Below are 23641 nucleotides of genomic sequence, written 5' to 3'. Positions count from 1 at the left end.
CATCTGCTGCCTAACCCAGATTAATGCTCAGACACAGAGAGGAGAGGAGAGGAGGCAAGTGGATCAGAACAGGGCAGGGAAGTTTTAGAAATTAGCATTCGGCTGAAGAGAAAATAAAGTTTGAGGGCGGCTCTGTCATAGTTTAAATAATGCAGCAAAAAGTGACAGAAAGTGCAAAGACTAACCTGCTCAGCCCGGTCGTATCCTGCGTCTGGTTTTTCTGCTTTGACAAGAGGGTGTTTCCCCCCTTCCACCTTCACCTCCCCAGGCTCCAGCTTGGGCGCCTTGTCCTTCAGTCCAGTGTCATCTTTATCCAGCAGGTAGCGAAGCAGGGCATTGTCTTTCTTCTTGGGGCTCAGGGGCTCCTGCTTGGGTGTAATTTCTGCCCCAGCGGCTGTCCCACCGGCCCCCGGGGCTTGGTCTTGGCCCAGCTCTTTGCCTGTAGCCTCCGCTGTGAGCTTGGCCAGGTCGACAGGAGACGTGCTGTTCTGGAGCAGCTGGTGGAGGATCTTGTGTTTTTCTTTCAGGGACGTGGCGTGTGTGCTCCCCCCTGTGTGCCCGCCTCGGACTCCCATCCCGGCCTGGTCCTTGCTGTCCCCTCCTGCAGTGGGGGAGAGAGACGTCTCCAGGGGCTCCGGCTTAGTGGTGAGCAGTTGCAGCAGCTTTGTCTGGCCCTTGTTGTCATGGAGACGGTTGTGAGCATCGTGACCATCATTGGGTCCTTCTCGCTCTTCCTTGGGCTCAGTTAGGTTGCCCTCTGTCTGGCCTTGCGTGTGCCCCTGACCCCCTTCTGAGTGAGGTCCAAATGAGTCTCCTGTACCACCGCTGCCTCCTCCCAGTTTTGACATCAGATGTGAGTTCACCCCTGACCCCGGCGTGACCCCAGCTGGAGAGCCTATCTTTCTGTCTGGAGACCCGAGCGTGTGTGCGTGAGGTGGTCCATGTCCGTGTCCCACACCGTGACACTCGCTTAGAGCCTGCAGAGCTGACAGAGAGCTGCTAGTGTAGCTGTTAGCATGGGTGCTAGTTGTACTGCTACTACCTGCACTCCCAGGCCCTCCACCACACATCCCCACAGGGGAGGGGGAGTGCAGGCCCCCTGCTACACGAGGGCTGCCGCCCCCCCCAGGGCTCCCTCTGTGCCTGGGCGACAGCATAGAGTTCTGTTGAGGTGGGTGAGGTCCACCAGCCGGCTTGGGCTGGCGCGTGATGGGCTGTTCATCCTCCAGTTGGGGCCCTGCTGCGGAGGCTGCATGCCCCCAGTGTGGTTATGTGGTGGGGGACAACCGAAACGGTAGCCCTGCATATGGCCCCCATGGCTGCTGGCTCTCTGGGGCCAGCTGGGCCAGGAGGGGAGAAAGGCGTGCTGTTGCTGCTGATGGTAGTGTCTTGGCCCTGAGGCCCTGAGCCTGGCAAGGAGCCTGGGGTTGGGGGAGTCATGGAGGGAGTGGAGGGGTTCATCGGTTTGGGAGCCATTCCTGTGGCCTGACCGCCAGGACCCATGTCCTGACCCATCCCACAAACTGTCTGCTCTCTGGGAGAGTAAGAAACGCAAACATAGTACTGCAGGTTAATTTAACGGCTTTTACTAACAGAGAACATTAAACACTTTCCCCAAAACAAGTGCAGCTCAAACATTGAACCTGCATGAACACTCAAATCTAAACCCCTCCACAGTGAACACATGAAGCCCACATGTTGCCCTGTGGGGCATTAACAGGCTAAAACATGTAACATGCAGCAGATTAGTCTCTGTCTTCCTGACACAGGTGTAGGTAGAGAGACATACCTCTGGAGAATGTGCAGGGACATGTAGAGCTGGGGTTCATTGGTGGCTGGCGAGCGCACCAGTTTGCTCTTTGTGTGGGCCGACACGATGGTTCCATCAGAGAGAGAGAAACGGTAGATGGGGCTGAACGCCTGGCCGTGACGGAGCACTGAGGACAAACAAACCCTTATATCAGAGGATGCAGCATTTAAAGATCAGATCTATTTGAAGACTCTTTCTCTGTTGCTTGTTTAGTTATGTGGAGATTCTGTTTATAGTTTGTTTTTCCATTAATGGACTTAAAGCAGCAGATTAACCATCAGCGGTGTTATGATCATATCACCGTTTTATAAATATGCTGTCGTCAACAAGCAAAGAAAAGACAGTAAATAAATAAAAACAAAGAAAGCATCTGTCCACAAACAGGACGGTCTCTGCAGTGAGCAGTGTTACCTTCCTGCTGATGTCTCTTTGCAAACGACATCTCTCCGTCGTTCTGCAGGTGGAACCTCTGGATGCAGCGCCTCACCAGATCCTCCCAGCCCGGCTTCATGGATGCTCGCAGGAGACTAGTATCCAGAGACGTTATCTTACCTGAACACAGAGGAGTGACGTTAAAAGGCCTCAGTCAGACACAGAAGTCAGATTTTCTAAACTCACACACAGAACAGCAGCTGAGCTGTCGGGGACTCGATGCCTCCCTCAAATATAAACATGTAGAGCAGCTTGTTGACAAGAAGACGCTCTTTACTTTGCCACTCTGCTGCAGACAGCTCTGCGGTTTGATACCTGCAGAGGAATGCTGAGGATTTACTCTCTTTACATTTTAACTACAACTTGTTAGAAGCTGTAGTGAGACATTCCTAATGTGCCAGTGAGGTAATGTTTGCAAGAGAGAGTGCTTAAGTTTCTTTCTAGAGCTCTACAAAAGCACTGAGCTACCTCTACATGTTAACACACACACACACACACACACACACACACACACACACTCTCTCTCTCTCTCTGATAGAGTAACAGTTGTCCCGGGTTGTGATTTACATGCAGGCAGCGATGCTTCTATCGGGCCGGCGAACAGACTGCTGCTTGAATGACAGCCGAAAGACGTCGTCACAAACATTCACAACAGAAGCCTTTTACAGCGTAACACCACGTTCATCTTATCAGAGGCATGAATGTTTTCCTGAGGAATCATACGAATATAATCATACACTCAATATCAATAAAATAATTATTAATCAAAGCTTGCAGATCTCACAGACAGGTGATGATTCTTGCACACCTACAAAGGTTTGGGTGGGGAGCTACAGTAAATTACTGTACACCAGTGAGCATCTAAGAGTGTGCGTTTGTGTGCTGTGTCTCTGCATGTGTATGCCACACACAAATGTTACGAGCACATCAAAGACCAGGTGATATGCAGACTGTCTGCGTTGATCTTTTACCTCCCACAGTGCAGACACAGGTGGGATGCATGCACGTTCAATCCTAAGGATCTTTACAAAGGTTATAATAATCTTTTAAGACCTCGACCTGGTATGAAGTGATTTATGGGCAGGTGATATTGGATGAGGAAGTGATAAACATACGTTAGGTACTATGAAATGTTATTTTGCAATGCGGGGGAAAGACTTATTTGAACAGCTGTTTTGAGAAATGATTCTATGTTACCAAGGAAATGATCATAGTTTTCAGGAAATCCAGTGTCGACCCCAAAACCAGCACGATCCATGGTGAAGAGGTACAAATAGCACAATCATACAAGTATCTGGGCACCGTGTTTAAATTCAGTGCAAACACTGACAGCATTGTTAAGAGATCAAACCAGAGATTCCATTTGCTGAGGAAACTAAACTCTTTCGGTGTCAACAGAAATATTTGATGTACCTTTTATCAAAGTTTTATTGAGAGTCTCTTAATGTATTCTTGTATATGCTGGTTTGGTTGTCTTTCTGTCAAAGACCAGAAGTGTCTGAATGGCATCATCAGATTGTGGTCCAGAAAGCAGACAGAATTTCAACCAAATCTGATCACATACTAGGCAGTGAATTTGCAATCATGCCCTCAGGTTGGTGGTATTATGGAAAAAAACTGCTGTTCAAATTATTTCATTCCTTCTGCCATAAGGCTGCTAAATGCACAAAAGGCAGAATAAACCGAGAATCACTCCGCATCCTGCTCTGCTGTATGATCATTGGTTGTGGTTGTCGATGTCACGATGTGTTATTTATTTCCTTTACCGTACATTTTGTATTCTGAATCTGAATAAGACATTCTCCTTTTCTGGACACGGTTTCCTGGAGGCTGAAAAACTTTTGCAGTTGGAGAAAGAATTATTTTGTAGATGTGCATCGCTGTGAAAGTTTGTAGTTTTAGTACCTTGCAGGTCCTGGCGCGTGGTGAAGCTCTCATGCGTGGGAAGCATGGGTCTTTCCTTCATGGGCACCCTGCGTGCCACACAGATCAGGCACGACTGAAAGTCTAAAAGAGAGAGAGAGATAGAGAGAGCAGAGGAGAGGGGAGACAAGGTGGAGGATGTAACAAAGAGGACAGGGCAGGGACAGGAGGGATGAAGGGGGAGGGGAGGAAGAGGGTGTGAGTGATAGAGACGAAAGGAGGAAAAGAAAATGAAATGCATGTTATTCCCAGGCAGCATAATTAATACAGTTATTAATGAGCACGGGGATCAGGGCTCCGCTGCTTTCATGAGGAGGAGCAGTGATCACTGGCAGGGGAAATGATAAAGTGTGACCTTTGAAGGTGTGTGTACGTGTGCTCGCATGCTGCATGTGTGCTCGCTGCTGTGTGTCTCCAGCTAGTCTCACCTACAGTGCCATCTCACACCGGTGACACCTCCCCTGGCCCAACTTTAAAGATTGCCATCGCTCAATAATGACAGTAACACTCAAACACACACACACATCACTAACACACACACTGATGACAGCGCCAAGTCCAGGACTGGGGTCACCCCGGAAATCTGCCATCTGACTTCCCCATGCCAGCGATACCCACAGCCCAACACATGTTTCTAGGTAAGGAATTCATGCCAGAGCTAACACACACACGCGCACAAACACAAACACACACACACACACACATTCCTCATTTTGAGTTGTAAACAGATCCTCTTGGGTGGTCCCGCTCCCAAAATCTGTGAATCTCTCCAAACTCTCCTGCTTTCTCTTTTCCTTCTCGTCTCCTGCTTTCCTTTCTCCTTTCTTATGTCTCTGGACAAACTCCTGCAACTGTAACCACTGATTCTGCTTTTCTGCTAACACACACACACACACACACACACACACACACACACACACACACACACACCCTGCACATCACACACACACACACACACACACACACACACACACACACACACACACACACACACACACACACACACACACACACACACACACACACACACACACACCTCTGGCCTAGATCCTAGTCGGTGTATTTGCCAAAGTATGGCTGGCAAGCAGCTGGTGCACAAAGGAAGCCGGAGACGAAGGACAGGTTGGAGTGAAACATTTGCATTTTCACTCTTTTGGACTTGTGATTAAGTTACCCAGGGAAGTTTCTCATTCAGTAGAGTTTATGTCTTTAAGATGTACAATTTGTTTTGAAAGCATTACATAGCTCCTATCTGCAAAGTTTTTAATATTTCTGGATAAAAGGAGGAGCCACTTGTGATGGAAATGTACTCACACAGGGTCTCGTTCCTTTCTAAAGCCCTGCAAAACACTGGAAAAGTGCACTGACCTCTCTGTGACTGAACACTGTCAGGAGAGCAGGAGCAACACACAATCTAAATCATTCCCCAACAACGGGGAGCAGATGTTTATACGAGTGGCCACCACAAACGCAGCGCCATTCTCTCTCTCTCTCCCCCCAAAACAAGCTCCACAGTGTGTTCTCAGCGACGTGTAGAGAATAATCTTACAAAGGTTTACAGCAGCACGCGTGTTTGAAACAGCTCCATTCTGAGCTCACAGTCATCAGGTTTGTGATGGATGTACATGCATTATAGATGCGCTTTAATGACAGCTGCCCGGCCTCACGTCTCCCTCGTGTCGCTTAACTTTTCATGGATGCAAGTCGAGTGACATCGCCTCGCTCCTCATCAGGTACTTAAAGGACTTTTATAACGTTGGATAGAAGACTCCAAATGACGAAGCATTCTTAATAAATCGAAATGTAAAGTGCTGCCTTCACTATTCTGCTGCAGCAGCATTCGTCTCAGAAGTAACACTACTAGCTCTCTTTTTTTTGTCCTTTTCAAGGTTTTCGAGCAGCAACATGAGCAGTCGACTCTGCTCACACACGTCTTCTTTTCACCGTTTAAGAGATCAGACTCCTTTTATGTTAATTACCACACAGCATTCAGTCTGATGTCCTGTTTGACAGAAACATCATGCAAGGTTGTCATCTTGGTGCATTTTTATAATCTTACATCTTTTTATTTCCTTAATATATTCTATTTTTCTCACCTTTTATTGGTTTCATTTATTTTGTTTTGTCCTGCTGTATTAATCTCTTTATTTCTTATATAACTTTTCTTTCTTTATTTACTTTTATTTATTTAATTTCCTTACTTCTTTTTATGGATTTCCTTTTTATTTGCATGCTTGTTTTTTCTATATTTGCTTTTGTAAATTTTACTTTTGCTTTCATTTGTTTTAATTGGCTTTATTTCTTTTTACTCACTTTTTTTTCTGTTATTCAGATTTCCTTAATTTATTGCTTTTATTTCATTTTTGCTTTTGTTTCATTTTGATATTATTTCTTATTTATTTATTTTTTGTTATTGTTTTACTGTCTTTAACTTGTTTATTTTCCATCCATCTTGCTTTATTTCTTTTTATTTGATGTCTTAGTTTTTTATTTTTCCATTATTGTTTTAGTTTTATTTTTCTTATTTTATTTGCACTACCAAATCTTTTTATTTCTTCTTTTTGTTAACACTGTTTTACTGAATTTATTTCCTTGATTGTTAAATTATTTTTTCCTTTATTATAATTGCCTTTTTAAAAAAAAATGTGCTCTTTATTTCTTTCCAATGCAGCTTTTTGCTATTTCTTTGCCTCATTTTCTTTCACTGCTCTTTATTGCTTTCTCTCTGTTTTGCGCCTATGCTGCATTATTTTCACATCCGCTTGGTCTCACTTCATTTTGACTCTACCCTTGTATTCTCTCATTACGCCTGTTTGTCTTTTTTTTAATTTTGTGGCCTTCTGAGATTCATGATTTGCTTGTTTGTGGAAGCTCTTTGTAAACTTTTGTTTTAAAGGCACTTTATTAATTAAGTCAGAATTGTTATTACTACACGTAGAAGGTTTTCTGAAGTAGTTTTTCCTCTTGTTCTGTCAGACTACTTTGAGTTTTCTGTGATTTTTCATCCTGTAGTCCAATGTCAGAGATAATCTCGGGCTTATCTCTCTCAAAAGCAGTCTTTTATTCCTCACTCGTAAAAAGTTTGCCTTTGGTCTGTCATGAGCTGGCTCTCATAAAGAGGGCAGTGTTTTGAATATTGTTCCCCTAATGTTTGTTTTTTTCAGGACATCTTCATTCACAAGCTGAGAGATCCTTATCCCGTACAGTTGCCTGGATTTTTACTCTAATTTTCTCACATATGTTAATCAGAAGTTTCCTAATCAGAAACGTGTCTAAAATTAGTCTCCAGTTAATGAGAAAACTAAATTCTGAGAGTTTCAAAAGATCCCCAAACTAAATTTTGTCCAAGGTTGTTTTGTAGGATTTCTGCTTTGGTGTCATGTCACTCTTTTGTCCCACAACTTTGTCCCTTTGCCCCCCGTACCGTCTCCTTCCTCCTTGATTGACTTGGGCTCAGACACTGCGAAACACTGCATGGTCTCGTATTTCTGCGGCTGAGGCTCGTGCTCGTGCTGCTCGTCCTGGCTCTCGCTGTGCGGGTTGACCAGCATTCGGCAGTTGAACGTGTGGCTGTTCCTCCTCGGACCCTCGCTGGACCACGGGACGCCGTTCACTGCAAGAGGAGCGAGAAGGATTCTTTAGAGATTTACAATGTGGCTTCATGAGGGGAATTTTAGAGGATGGGTTTTTATACTGCAGCCAAAAGTGAACAACAAGGAGAAAGACGAGGGGGGGATTGGGAGCCAAGAGAGGCTACCACACTGCGAGTGAAAGACATAATGAGAGCAGGAAAGAGAGAATGAAGGCGGAAAAAGTGTAAAAAAGGAGAGAGCAGTTGCTGGGTAGAGATCAGTCATAATGAGCAGTTGGATCTCAGAGCCCTGTGCCATCTATCCACAGCCATGCATCACAGCCAGGCCTCCATATGCATGTCCTCTAAAACACCACTGCCAATCTTTCTTCTGCTCTCCAACACTTACACAAGCGCGAGCAAACACACATACACACACTTAAACACACTAAAAAAGAACAGGAGAGATGTACAGTCACACACACACACAACTCATTTAACTCGAGCAAACTCCCATCACACTCCATCTGGTTTGTGATCTCATTCGGTGCATTGATAATCTCCCAGTATCTGGGACACAGCCCACTGATCGTTTCCAGGGTACTCGGCTCGGCGCTGCTCCCCCACCCAGATGGCCGGGCACTCAGACCTCAATCCGAAGCACCGGGAGAGGAGAAGAAGAGGAGAGATAGAGGAGTGGAAGAGGAGAGGGGACTTAGAGAAAGAGCTCCTGATGGGCTGCAGTGACATATATTGCAATCACCTTTTGCAGAGAGAAGATAGAGAAGCAGAAGAGGGCAAAACTGGAGGAGAAAGGAAAACTCAAACGTCTGCCTTGCGAGGATAAATGACCTGTTGTCATGATATGAGCAATGTGGGGGTAAAAACAATGCTTTTCATGGAGGCCTCGGAAATGGAAAGGCGAGAGAGCAATAAAATGGGAACTTGGCCAGAGAGAGAATAACACACAAAGTGAAGAGAAGGGGAAGGAAGGGCATGAGATGAGAATAAAGGAAGGGAGCGATGCTGCTGACAGGGGAGGGATGCCGAAAAAGGAAGTTAATTAGCTGAAAGGGAGGGAGGGAGGAGGAAGAGAAGAAGAGCGAGAAAAAATGTCTGGGCTGCGCATCAGCAAAAGATAAAATGAAGAAGCTATAGGTCCCACTCACTGGACCACGAGCAGATATAAAGCAAAGACAACACTCTCCCCTCTCTGTGGCCGTTACACATTTTAATTCAATTTGCATCAAAACAGGTATCTGAACATCCCTGCCCAATTATGGAAGAGACAGCAGTGTGTGGAAAACACTAGAGACGAGGCCAGCGTGTAAATCAGAGAGATATGAGCAGAGGTGGGAATGATGCAACACAGAGGACATACACGCAGAGTTAGGAAAACAGAGAGAGACGAGGAGCGCGAGTGACACGGCGAGACGGAAACTGACAGGTGGAAAAGAAGCTGGGGGGAAAATTAAAGCTGGATGCTAACCGAGGGATTTGGGCAGCAGGTTCTTAATGAACTCGGCGTGATCCCCGACGTGCAGCACGCTGTAGACGCTGGTGTTCATCAGCTCCTCCTGGTTGTAGCGTAGGTACTGGGTCACGTTCTCGGACACAAAGACGATGTTGCCCTCCATGTTCACCACGAAGAAGAAGCCGTCCAGGGCCTGGAGGGAAGAGAGGGAGGAAAAGAAGAGAGTTAATGACGGATACATGAGCTCTTTTAAAAAATCTAGCACAGAGAAGATATTTGACCGTGAAATAGAAGCAAAAGTAGGAGGGTTAGAATGTGTTTGACCATCTTTGTTGCTCTCAAATAAGAGCTGATGATCGTGTGCAGAACTTCCATGGAGCTGTATAATATGCAGCACATCTACATTGCAACTCAAGAGGAGTGATTAGTAAAGTGAGTGCTGGGTACACCCATCACTGCTGCAGATGCTCACCCTCAGCGTGTCTGATTGAAAACAGGATAAAAGCATGTGCCTATAGAGATCGGAGGATGTGCGAGAGGAGGAGCACTTAATTGAAAGAATACAGCCCCAGGTCAGCCATTACACACAAGATGGTGTCAATTAGGCCATCAAATCACACAGCGCTTTTAAATAGGGATTTCTGCTGGTTGTAAAGCTGTAAAATCTACTGCCAAGATAAGAGAGTACTGCCAAGGTATCTGCTCCTCACCTCTGCTTCAAGAATCTTACACAGAGTTTACATTATTATTAATAAAACAAACCATATGCATCAGATCCTACATCAAATCACTACCTCTTCAAATAATCTCATGTACTTTCTTCTAAGACACACCTGTGATTAACCAGCAGGCTAAACTTTTGGGGTGCTACCTCCTTCATCCCAGAACACACATGATCACACTGGGCAGAAGTTTCCCCCTCGCCTGCATTAACAAGCTGAAAATAGACTTTAAGGAGATCTCATCTATCACTGCATGAAGCAGAGCAGTTTCCAAAATGCAGCATGGGTTGTGCAAGTCGGCCCCTGTGTGAAGAAAGGCAGAGTACTGGACAAGTAGGGCAAACAGAAAGAGAGCACGCTCCTTTGGTGCCAACTATTGCCTTCTTCCAGACAATGTTGCGTAATGCAGTTTGCAAACAGTATGATTTACAATGCCCTGATTAAATATAGACATTCATAAAGCTGATACGAATTCAGATACTCCAAATAAATACACCCCAAGTCGACACACACACTCCATTTTTGTGCTCTGCTTCACACCTAGCCTGTTGTCTTAATGTAAAGGCTTCGTACATTCGTCATTTTTTTCCTCTCCGTTTAAAAAAAATAAAAACCTGTCCACACTAGAGGTGTTTCTGGATACTTCTCTGTCCACACAACAACACAGACAGGGTTCAAAGAGTCAAGAGAAGAACAATAGACTCGTAATCTCAATATCTTCAAAATTGCCGCGTTAGAAAAAAATTCACCCCCCCTACAGTGTGTGCCGATCGAGAAATGAGCTATCCAGACTACACTCGTCTTTTGTACCAGGCTGTAAACATGTTTATTTCTGCTGCAAAGATCAGCTTTTTTGAATCTGTGTGTATGTGGTTTCCGGTACTTCCGGAGCCAGCCTCAAGTGGATCCTCGATGGACTGCAGTTTTTAACACTTCTGCATTGGACTCATATTTTTAGACTGGAGGTTGCCGCTTGACTAAAATTAACTGGTAGCTCGCCAAATTGGCGCATGCGCAATACATGTAAACAACAATTGCCATGCGCAGGTATGTTAGCATTTCATTAACTTTGGTCTTTGCTGTCCAACTACGTTTTCAAAAATTAAACATATGGGTGGCCTTATCTCCCACTGTGATACATGCTCCCCAGTGTTTAATGACCCATCTACTGTTTTGAATGATGATTTTGCCAGATTCTGAAATTTTTTCCATTTTGATGACTTATTTGGTGATCTTAATAATTATCTGTGCTAATTAAAGATAGTTTTCCAAATGTCTAATGATATTTCTGATGACTTTTACCAATTTAAGACAGCTTTAAATATTTATAATAAGACTGTCAAATATACGCATTAGTTTCTGTTAATGAATCACAGAACAAAGAAAAGATGCACAGATTGATGTCACTCTTACATTATTTATCGTTCCTCATACATCTGTGCAGATGTTTTGTAAATATGGTGAAAAAGCAGACTATAGAAGTCACTGGTTTTAAATACTTTTTTATCCATCAGAGAACAAAAACTGTTGATGACCGATTAAGCTTACTTCTCCCTTTGATTCCTATTTCTCCTGTCTGAGGAAGATCTACACACACGCTCTACTTTAAAATACACACAAAAAGACATGTTCACGTCCAGACTCTACATCTAATGATTGAAAGCAACTTTTCCTATTCAGTGATTTAACATAGATCTCCTCCTGAGGTGGTTCAGAGCCACGTTAACTTTAGATACATTTTTTAAACCTTACCTTATTTACCACAAACTTCCATCACATATATCATGAGCTGCAAAAAATAAGGAAGAAAAGAAGTCTAGCGTGTAGTGAAAACTGATCGTGAGGACGAAATGTCAACTTCTGCAACTTAAAAACGTAAATACTGAAGTAGTTTGGATTAACACTTTCTGAGGATGTAGGTCAAATGTGGAAGTTAGTAATAACTATCTTGAAACAGGGTCACAGAGTATGTCTGTCTGTAATGCAATTCTTCTCAAAGTAGCTATAAATATTGGCAATTGCAATTATTTAATTAATCACAAACCTGTGATTGTGATGACATTTTTAAATATATATTGACTGCACTTATTTTTTTTTGTGATATTTAGTCATCTAAATAATAGTTTTGCTAATTATATATCATTTTAAAAACGCAGCCGAATATCCATCTTCATATAATTATCAGTGTAGGTTTAAAAATGTATTTCAATAAGTGATCAGAAGTGTAAATAAATGATTTATAACGAGTCAGAATAAGCCGTCATAGAAAGTTATCTCACTGGTACTATACTTTCCGAATCTTCTCCAAACTTACTCATCAGGAGCTCCTACTGAATGACTCGACCACAGTAATGTGACAGAACAAGACTTGTTCCCAGGAGGTTAAAACAACAGCACGCTAATGTTTTTTCACGGCCTGTGTTCCTACGCTCGCATGACAGCGCGCGGCAGAGAGCGGAGGAGCGGAGGGGTCACGGGGCGCGTGGGGGCATTTCCTGCCGCCGGCCATTCTCCTCAGCACATCCTGTAATGAGCCCCGGGGCTGGTGGACGGGGACGCGGCCAGAGCGGAGCAGGGTGTGAATGGCCGATCGCTGTGTTTTGGGGCCGCTGACAGATGGGAAAGCATGCGGGCTGCGCTGAGCTATATTTAGCCGCGAGTTAGTATGTCGATTCGGTGACGCTGGACCAGGAGAGCTATAAATATTCCATGACAGGACAGATCTAGAGGCAAATGAAGAGAGGATAGGGAAGGAGAGAGAGAACTGAACAAGACAAGAGAGAGAGAGAGAGAGAGAGAGAGAGAGAGAGAGAGAGAGAGAGAGAGAGAGAGAGAAAGAGAGGGAGGAAGTGAGTGAGTGAGAGGACGGGCTCAATGGAGTGATTCATTCGCCAGGCTGTTGCTTTCTTTCCCATTATACGTAAGCACTTCAGTGGCCCTCCGCAGGACAACGAGGCCATTGCTGCACTCCGTGATTTACAGCCAATCCGGTGCAGATACAAGACGCTGGCAGCGTTGACTCCACACAGCAACACTCTCACTCAAAAACACTACTGGCCCATTTGTGATTGTTCTCTGATGATGGCACTCTTCATTAGATAGCAATTGGGATTTAAAGAGAGGGTTTATGGTATGTGGGTGATAGTATGAGTGTTCAGTGTGGGTACTTCAGTGTGTGGTTGGAATGACACTTTGAATGAGCGAGGAAACCTACCTCCAGCATCATTGGTCCCAAGGCATCTTTATCAATCACACTTTGGCCTGTTGATGAGACATCAGCCTTCTGTACCTCCTCCTCGTTTGCTGCTGCTGCTTTTTCTGTCGACAAGAAAGTCAGGAGGAAGGTTTAGAGGCAATAAAACAAAAGCAGCTTCAAGAGAATCACCAAAGAGGAGGATGCAAACTTTGCTCACTTATTAGATGTTTTGTTATTATAGAGAGCAACACATGAAAACAGAACACACCAGTTGACAAGGTTAGAAGAGAAAAACAGATTTTCCTCTCCCCTCTAAAATTGACCCACATTCTTTAAAAGAGGTCGCCTGTTGACAAGACTTTAACAAGTTATCTTCCCGGCTACAAAGCAAACACATTTTGTCCTTTTGTCAAAACATGTTGCCATGGCTCAAGCCCAAGCAGTGAGCAGCGATCGGAGTGAAAGGTTGTTGTAAATGAGAGTGTCAGAGCATGCAGCTGCCACGCTGGTGGCAGCCACGGGATGGATTACATTGTGATGTGTAAAAAAAGAGGGCTTTTAGAGAAACAGTGAAAGAGTGTAAACAAGTCAGACTTGTAATGAAGAGGCAAGTTGTTTCTTTGTGGTCCAGCTGCCCATATTTCTCTTTTATTTGAATTAATGTGTATTATATGTGAATAGGGGTTTTGGTGACCAAACTATATTTGACTTTCACTTTATTTTGCATTAACATGAGTACATTTTAACACCTTTTCAGGGGTTAAATAACGCAAAACAGGTTGTTTATGTTGTTACAGAAATCTAAGGATAATGATTTCAGGCGGTCATAAGCGATGAGTATATCTTTAATAATCCTCAGTTGGTAATGATATTAGATTTTGGAATCTCTTTAACATCGATACTCTTCAGCAGGGGGTTGCCTCCCTTTTCATACGGATGCCTTCCTCACAACTTAGCTGGCAGTGTCTCCTCTTTGTGAGCTCACAGTCTTATTGGATTTCCATGCATGGATACAGAGCGTTCAGCTTGTTAAACGTACACCTATCTTTATAATAGATTGTAAAGATTACAGTAATTTGACGAGCTTTCGGCTGATGTTTGTAAGTGTAAAACACAGCTCCTGTAAATCCACAGCCTAATAAGGCGCCATAAATGTAATAATAAGATGACTGCAAAGCTAAGGAGTGGAAATAAGAGTAGTGTGCATGCTCCTGTACCTGCTCTGTGGTGCTGTTCATTTGTCCATGTGAATGATTGGGTTAATAACCATGCAGAGAAGCCTTATGTTCAGCGCGTAGGCTGCCCTACTTTTGGAGATGATGATGAGAGGCGGAATATGAGTGGGCTGTTGGGGGGACACATTTAACTGTCGCACCATGCCAAGAAGAGGGCTGACCATATGGTGAGAGAATGTTGTGGTGAAAAGCAAACAGTCCTGTCCTTCCTTTATTCATTTTTTTTATATTTTGGGTGGAGACGTGTAAAAGCTGACACGAATGCAGGTTCCCCCTCCCTGCGCTGTGGGCCCGTGCAACACCTCACAGACGCACATTCATCTCTTTCAGCATTAATGATGTGTGCATCAGCAGGACCTCTGCAGACCCAGCGGGGCCCAGTATACCAGCACAGCTGCCCTGGGTGCAGACCCATCACTCAATGTCAGTGCAGCTCTCCCCGGCCCTCAGTCTGTCTGCAGAGCAGTGCCACAGATAGAGGGAAGACCTGCTTATTTAGATGGGTGGTGTCTTGTCATAACTGCCACATAATCTGTAACTGGATCTCAAGCAGTGTGTTTAGAAGTTTTCACATATAATGAATGTACACTTGCAGCGACTGTTTATCACAGCCTGCACCAATGAGAGCTGCTCTCTGCTGTGTTGGCAGGAGGGAGCATTAAGAGTGTAAAGGAAGCTGTAAAACTCTTGGCTATGCCCTTATTTTAGAGGCGCTATAATGAAAGACATCATTTCTCAACATATGTCTATTTAGATGCGACAAGCTGGAACCTAAAGAGAAAGCAAAGCTGTTCTGAGCACACAACTATTTCAATTAGCAAAATGTATGCAGACAGCATGAGAGGAACAAACAAGGATAATTAAAAGCTTTTCAGTGGGAGGCCACTTTTTCACAGGCAATCATCGCCGCTTTGCACTTCTCTCTGCACGGCTAGCACACCAATCAGTGAGCGTTATTAAGTCACATTAGTTTAATTCAATACATCAGAAATGTCATCACAAACTAAGAATAACTCAAAGCTATAAAATGCATATAGAAAGAGATTGTGCTCCAATAACAGTCCTATATATCCTTGAGATGACAAGAGAGCTGCAATGAAAACAACAAACGGCAGCAGTAAAATGATGCAACCTGTACTTTGACCATAAAGGCATCAAAACGAGCTCTCTGTGCATCTGATGCACAACAAGTGCAACAAGAAAAACCACAAGCAGCTGAAGTTTTCTGTGATGAGGAGCACTAGCTCTCTACGTCAGGAAAAAAAAGGTGTGGGCTACGAAGGTCTGAAGAACAAAGCAGGAGAGCGAGGACTGTTTAGCCCTTCCCTCTGTGGCTGCTGTACAAACACAATGACGCCTTCAGAGGCAGGCTCAGGACGTCACTGTGGCTCGGCGTGAAGAAATGAGAGCGAGGAAAAGGAAGGGTTGGGGTGAGGGCGAGGGGAAGGAAGGGGGAGTAAGACAGTAGAGAGGAAGAGGGACGGGCAGACGGCAGAGTTTTTTGTGTGTGTGATTTTTGCATCACATTGTTCACTATTACATAACTCTTAGCTCAGTGAGTCATCATATGTGACATCATGAGCCGGTCTGATTCATGTATACCTCGAGTGGGCCACTCTTTGTCTCCGACTCGCTCAGCAGCTCTTCTTGGTTTTTTTTTCTTTAAGTCTGAGCTTATTCACAATTTGGCTTTTTACAATATTGTGAGCTATTTTTGGAACTTTGAAGGAGGAAACAAATCCACTTGTATTGGTGGAGTAATTCAAACATGAAAAAAGTGGAAAAAAAGACCTCTGCTAACTGCTAAAGAGGAGAAGCTGGCCAGTGCGACTGAGCACACTGATCCATTTTCCTGATGTTCTGGCTCACGACACAAGTGGGGAAGATCTGCAGCCAACAGGAAACTGCTCTGGTTCCTCCACATTATATGATGAAGTGATGGGAACATTAAATCAATGATGCTGCCCTTTAATACCAACATCAATTACTGTGTATGGAGCAGATCCCACACCATAATATTTATGCAGTCCGATCTGATGCTGCTGCCAACAGACTGCCACCTGTGGCACTTGTGGTTATCCTGGAGCCTTTAAACCACAACAACGTCCTTAAAATATTCATGATACTTCAGCACCTTATTCACTTAAATAAAACAAACCACAGTGTTACATTGACTTGCGCCGCTTCATTTAAGGTAATAAAAAAATCGAAGGGGAGGACGAGGAAAGAAGCTGTATTTTTCCACGTTTTCTGTGTGACTTTGGCTTTAACAACAACAGACATAAAAAGTGTCAAAGAGATTTACAAATAGTACCTTGCTCCTTTATTTGTCTGATCTGTTTCACAGTTTCCTTCAGGATTGCACATTTGTCAGGCTTAACATTGAAGTTGTCGATGTCGTTGAAGTTGGCAAAGATCAGCTCGGCGAGCTCTTCGATGTATTTGTTCTCATGCTCGCGGTTGCGCTTCTCGTTGCTCCGCTTTGGACTAAACAGAGAAAGAGAGAGAGAGAGGAGAGAGGAGAGAGGAGAGAGGAGAGAGAGAGAGAGAGAGAGAGAGAGAGAGAGAGAGAGAGAGAGACTGAGTCCAGAATATGCAACAATGAAGATAGTCACTGCATGAAGAGAAGGCAAAACTCAGCACAGAGAAGAGTCAAGGGGTGAGAAGAGGGTCAATTATTCTCCATAAGGTATGTTTAAGCCCCTTTGTTGTGCCAACATGGAGCACAGCATCAATAAAGAAAAGCCTTGCTCTTAAGTGCTTAACTGATGATGAATTATGCAGATTTATTGTACTGGCTTTAACAGCGCTCCAGGTTTAGCTGTGACATAAAGCGGCACACAGCCACAGCCATGCTACTACACAAACCACACTCTCTGGATGAGGGAGCCTGATTTTAAATATCTGTAAAACACTGACATCATTTCTGTTTTATAGTCGTGTAACAGATGAAGCTGGAGGGGATTGAAGCGAGGGATTTTGCTGAATGCATGCGTTAGAAAGACTTATATATCAGCGTATGCTCACTCATATGATGTGGCACTGATACCATATATAGGCATGATAATATCGGCCATCTAATACATCTGCTGTGCTCTACTCTGCGTCCCTCACACTTCTCTTTCTGCTCTCAGGTGTAGAAATATCTTCAAGTGCAGGATTTTTTAAAGTCTTTTCATCAGAGGTGCAGGTCTTACCTGGGTCCTAGAAGTTCGTTCGAACATTCTTTGCGTTTTCGTGACTCTGCCCTCGCAGGGTCAGATGAGTTTTCCCCGACTCCACTCATCCTCAATGCATATCAGCGTCTGGAAAATCAACACACATGGAGAGAAACAAGCTTTAATGATATGTAAATTCACAACGCTCCATAGATCAGCTATGCAAAACCAACAGCAGCATTATATGGAACCACTTATACTCTATAGGTGTTCAAGCATGCCAACACTGACATCTGCATACAACACACACATTCGCACACACACATAATCCAGCGCTGGGGGCACAGGTTGATCCACTCCAGGAGAAATGAGTGAAAATGGAGCGGAGAAAGAGATTCAATCATTTCTCTCTGATGGTGCGGCTCTCCCCAGAGAGGCTGAAATGAGAACACGGCGCTTTGCCCACAGCACCAGACTGCCATGTACCAAGAAAAAGCCATTCGTTACACGATACCGAGCGAAGCCAGCTCACAGACATAGCTGAGAGGGTTTATGATCACAACATGTGTCCGTGTTTACGGAGGACCGTGGCGGACGCTTCCACCTGGAGTTGTTTGTAAGTATCACTGAGAAGTTAAACGTGAGAGCGTCTCCTGTTCTTAAAGCAAAGCCACAGAGGAGAGAGCTCAGCCAGAAAGAATTCAGACTGTGACTGTTGTTTTCTATCCAAAGTGACACGCTGGCTGAGGGCTGTGTCTTTAACTAACACCCTACACTCTGCTATCTGTGGTTTCCAGGCCAATAGGTTATGAATCTGTTGTGTGCTTAATCTAAATCAACACAGAGTCACAGGGGCTTTATGCAAGCTACAGTTCAGGGGAGGCAGTTTGAGGGGGGGCATCAGGGTCCTTCTCAGAACGGCAAAAAAACACTGATGCAATGTTTGTGCTTTCTGAAACATCAATACTCAGAGGACATTAGACATATTATTTATATATAATCAACCTGAAAGTCTTAGAAAAGCTTTAATTTGATTATTTTAAAAATCCTAGCAGTGGTAAATAAGATTAGAGAGTATTGATCTGATGTTGTATTCACACTTAAAGGTGTGGTCTCTAGTATTTAGCAGCATGTAGCAGAACAGACTTGATAGTAATGGAATAATATTGACCAGTATGTTTAAATTAGAGAATGATCACCTGAATATAAAAACACCTACATAACAGGAGCAGGTCCCTGTCTTGCCCCGCCATGTTTCTACAGGCCGGGTGTAAGAGGAGGAGGAGGAGGAGGAGGAAGAAGAAGAAGAAGAGAGGGTTTTTTAAAGACTTGTAATGATGCACATTTGTGAAAACTCGATGAAAGGGGTTCATACTCATGATAGGGAGAGTCTTAATCTGTGTGTCACATGACCTTCACTGATTTCCTCGGCAAACGCTCAATTTTCAAACAGTGTATTCCCGCATGTCCCGGGGCTTGTTAACATGGACACACAGCACACATACTTACTTAAGTGTAAGTAAGTTCACTGCGATTATTATTAGTAAAATCTTTAAGTCTACTTCTCCGTGCAGGTGTCAGAGGAGTGAACTCAGTGAGGTAAAATAGGAAAGTCTGATTTAAACGCAGAAATTAGACTTTAAGATTCAAATTAAAAAATATATGATTGTTATGTATTATAAACTATTACACATTTCAGTGAGTACATGAAAACACACTGCAGTTATCTGGTATAAGTTCCTGTATTTCTTCATATTGCAATAGATATTATAGAAACGACAAATTCTGCCATATTAGTCTTCTCCATTATGATGCAGCCCTGGATATGATACAAACAATATTCTAAGATACAGCAGCACAGTACAGTAAGATACAGTATGGTCCAACACGGTAATAAGATACTACACGTCATGATGGGATATGGTAAATTAAATCATCCACTTGGGGAAATTTGTCTTGGATTAAAGTGCTGCATAAATGTGGTTGCATACACAGAAGTATTGGTAATTTCAGATCCAACATTTAAATAATTGAAAATATGAGAACAAAAATGTTATTCCATGAAGATAAGAATGTATTGAGCTTTTCGGAGAAGTTTAAGAGCTACCCTACAGTTTAAAAGAGTAAAGCGTCAGCTCCATCTTTACGAGCTATAACACTAACATGATGATCACAACACAGCACTAATTATCATAATACTATAATATGAAACAAATTATTCTGTGATGAGCCATCCAGAATCAATGCATGGTTGACTTAGTTTGAAGCTGTATATCATTTACAGTTTAATGTTATCTTAACAAAGATAACCAGGCTCTGACATTATTCATAGGGATGTAACGATAGTACGATGATACCTCGATATCGATAACAAGCCCATGGATATTAAAAAACAAAATAAAAACGGGGACTTTGGGAAAAATGTTATGAGTAGCTTGTGAAGTCCACCTATCCGTGGTTAGTGAGGTGTAGTCCAGGCTGTGTCTCTTTATTCCTCGTCTCTTGATACAGAGCGAATTACAGTGATTGACTTAATATGGCTGGGATGGGAATCTATACTGTGGCTCAAGCCTGTTAGTTAACCATCTGAATCTTTTGTTGTCAACCACAAAAACTGTCTTTATATTCAGAGATACATTTTGTGACATCGCCCTGTTATGGGGAAGTGCGGCTGTGAACGCTTCCTTTGGAGTCTTTTGGCCTGGCTGGATTTTTCCTCACAGCTTCTCAAATCTTTTCAGGGTGACGATTTAAAGTGGCTTCTCATATCATTCAGAACTCCTTTTGCACAGGGGAAACCAATATGCTTCCACACGTCACATTTTAAAGCCACTGGAGCATCTACAATGTCAAAATAGTCTCTCTGTTGTCACTCACCACCAACACCACTGTGCATCATTCTCGTGGTTTCTCCCGTTCTCCTGTGCATCATGACCTGAAACCTTCAGCTACCTGTGGTATAGTTGTGGTAAAGTTATCATCCCCTTCACTGCCCTTTAGCTTCATGCAGCTCTGAGCTTCCCTTCATTATTTTAGACAGGATGGTATCACAAGTGAACTTGAACCATGCACGTGCCTCCTCCGTCTGAATGGACTAGACTGGCTTGCAGAGTCATTCAAAACAACCTGAGAGCTCTTTGAGACTTGGTAAACTGTCTGCATGAAGATGCTGAGCATCCACTCTGACGTATCTTACATTCCTCTCCTCGTCCTCCCCTACAAGTCAGCACAGGCTGAACTTCATGCCACTAAATGAACCACTATCAATTATTGATCAAAGTGATGCCTTATTAATTAGCACCATCTTCTGCACCAAAATCTGACGGTGGCTAATGGACTTGGATTTAGACACAAGATGAAATCTGCTGCATAGAAGATGGGACACTTGCAAAAAAGATGGTGAGATGTAAAAAATATATGCATGAAGTGATTCCTTCTATGCTCCAGGTTTGAGAGAAGGACTGATCGACAGAAAAGGAGAGAAAGAGGGAAAGTTTACCTCGCACAGTGCACAAGACTGTGGCATGATTTGTTGTGAGACACTCTGAGCCACCCTTGCCATGGAAACGGCAGTGACACACAGCTCAGCCATTACATAAGGCTGAGAGCAGAGTACAGCACAGCACAATGTAGAGCAGGGAGCATAGCTTAGCAGAGGCATGCTAAACTAAAAAAAGGGAGCTGGTGACCATGCAAACTTGAGTCTGGCTCCCTCCTGGCCTGAAGTGACCTACTTTAGGCTAATGGTAGGGTCTGCGCTTACATGGGAGAAGTCAAAGTGCTGGTGATTGGCTGGAGGAACAGAGGAGAGTTTGAAGGGTAAAACCTGTTTCTAATATTCTGTTGACACGTAATGTGAGTGCTGCTGGCCTTTACAGTGTTCAGACAGGAAATTAACACAAATGTCACTCATGTGTCCTTGCATTACGCTCATCTGAATGCGATCGGGGTGTCTTTGCACCGTGACACCGTGGTGTCCGCCTAAACGATAACAGTCTTCATAGCAGAGGTTATGCGCTTTTATTAATGACAACAGAAACAGGCCATTAAATTCTCAAAGCTAAGAGGCACTCTCTGTCCCCATTGGTTGTGCCTGCACAAGTTACCATGGGGACTCCAGACCTGATTGGTCCTCACTTGTCCCATCGGGCCAGATGTGATTGGTTGCCTTTGTCTCCTTGACATGCCAGTAATGATGGGTCAGTTTGAGACAAATAAGAGAGACTGGAAGCAGCGGGCACGTCTCAATGACACCAGCACAGACAGCCAGACAGCTCCACCAGCGGGGAGGTTTTGTTGCTGGGGGGTCTGGTGCTAGCATGGGCAGACTTGAGAGGGATTTGTCATCCTAGAGAATGCCCTGGATCTGTGTGAAGCTATAAACAGCTGGGCACTGGTGTTAGCACTTCCTGTAAAGAGCTGTGTCACTGAGTTATTCACAACAGTGGCCACTAGGGGAGAGTTTCTCTCTCTGTCGAGGCTTCAGACGACCAGAGTCAGTTTGAGCTAAGTGGATGGGGGCAACAGGGGGCTTCTGTTTTGGGGATTAGCAGGAGTGTGTTCAGACTTTTCTGACTGGGGGGGCCAAAATGAGGCCCTGATTGAAGCAGGGATGGCATGAAGATACAAATCACACAATCTCACAGATACAGATTAAATGAATTTATTGACCCTTTCTGTCCACCAACCTCTCTGAACACACCTCTGATAATTCAACATTAACTCTAATCTTTTTCCATCCAATACCTTCAACAACACATCAATAACACCTCCTGTTATTTTTATGTACAAACTTGTAAACAAATATGCCCCACATGCTGCAGATCTGACTGGATGGAAGTCTTTTGTTGTAGAGGACCCAAACTAATACAAACTGTAAAGTTGTCTCTAAATGGCTCACACTACAAGATATTTGGGCTAAATTTGGGTCTGATTTTCTCCTTCTGAGAAAGTCAGCAGAGCTCGATTTTCTCATGGTGGAACAGATTATCTTGTGGTGAAAAGTTTAAAGAGTGATTTCCTCTTATATAATTAGCCTACCTATATGAGCATGTGGCTGTGTTTCCTGGGCTGGTTTGAATTAATCTACTGCTACTGACTGTTTGATAATTAACTGTTCACTAATCATAAACTTAGGAGTCATCTGGAAAAAAAGGAAGGCAGAAAACTCATTACATTTTCTATTTTCAAGGTTTTATTTCAAATAATTTTTACTATAATGGGTAAAATGTACTATTTTTTAATAACTTAAAAAAAAAAAAACGTTCTGGAAGACATCTTTCGACCCCCCATTTGTGTCTCGCGACCCCCCAGGGGGTCTGAGACGATCACATGTATGACTCTGAACACAGGTGGAGGCCCATGCTGACTAACTGCGTCACACTTACGTCACTTAGTGTTCATAACTAAAAAACAGAACAGCTGTCCTCACCTCATTAAAATGATTAATTGGAAATGAAACCACTGAGAAGTTATGACGATAACCGGAGTGTTCTTCACAGCTATTAACATTCATTCAAATGATCTCGTCTTCAAAAACAGGATCCTTTTTAAACATTTCAGATCCTGAAACTGTGGGTGAGATGTTTGTTTTAGTTAAAAACTCTGATCGTTTAAATTCTAGTTTAGTTTATTACAAACCACATGGCAATAAAAAGGATGAAGTGTTAAGGAGGAAAACTGTGACCAACTTTAAAGCTTTAAAAAGAGACCAACTTCTTTTTTATTGTAACATCCACTAAATACAGCTTTAGCTGTAGCTAGCACGCAGATGGAGAAATAACCAGGCCAAAGTGTAGCTCCATGCTGATACACCTGAGCAGTGTGCAGACACCATTTACCCAGAGACATATAGGGTGAGTGGGGGGCTGGGCACGTAACCTCATTATGTATAGGACTGATTGACAGACTCTGGAAGGCATCAACTATATTTTCAGTTCATCAAGCTGTCAGCTCATTTAGAGCATTAGCAGTGGAAGTTGAGACATATGGTCCATCAGTCACTACGAGCTAGCTTATGTCAGTCACAGGCAGCTGTGTGATGTTGCTGCTCTGCATCATGAAAACGGCTTTGCACATTTGGACTGAAACAGACTTTAATGTTGAATGTTGCAGATTAAC

General features: G+C 43.6%; 1 protein-coding gene across 1 annotated transcript in view; it reads right to left on the bottom strand.

Annotated features, from left to right (window-relative positions):
• The window catches only part of ncoa2 (nuclear receptor coactivator 2), an 80769-nt gene that overhangs the window by 22054 nt on the left and 35074 nt on the right, over window positions 1-23641 (bottom strand). The window contains 11 exon segments of the mRNA XM_034706248.1: window positions 186-1195; window positions 1198-1317; window positions 1320-1534; window positions 1790-1937; window positions 2222-2362; window positions 4148-4249; window positions 7590-7778; window positions 9226-9403; window positions 13147-13250; window positions 16678-16850; window positions 17561-17668. Coding sequence (XP_034562139.1) covers window positions 186-1195; window positions 1198-1317; window positions 1320-1534; window positions 1790-1937; window positions 2222-2362; window positions 4148-4249; window positions 7590-7778; window positions 9226-9403; window positions 13147-13250; window positions 16678-16850; window positions 17561-17649 — 2469 coding nt within the window. The 5' untranslated portion in view covers window positions 17650-17668.

This window comes from Notolabrus celidotus, chromosome 17 (genome assembly GCF_009762535.1).
Source record: "Notolabrus celidotus isolate fNotCel1 chromosome 17, fNotCel1.pri, whole genome shotgun sequence".
NCBI classification, from domain to species: domain Eukaryota; kingdom Metazoa; phylum Chordata; class Actinopteri; order Labriformes; family Labridae; genus Notolabrus; species Notolabrus celidotus.
The sequence above is the reverse complement of the archived record's forward strand: the minus strand, read 5'-3'. Positions and strand labels throughout refer to the sequence as shown.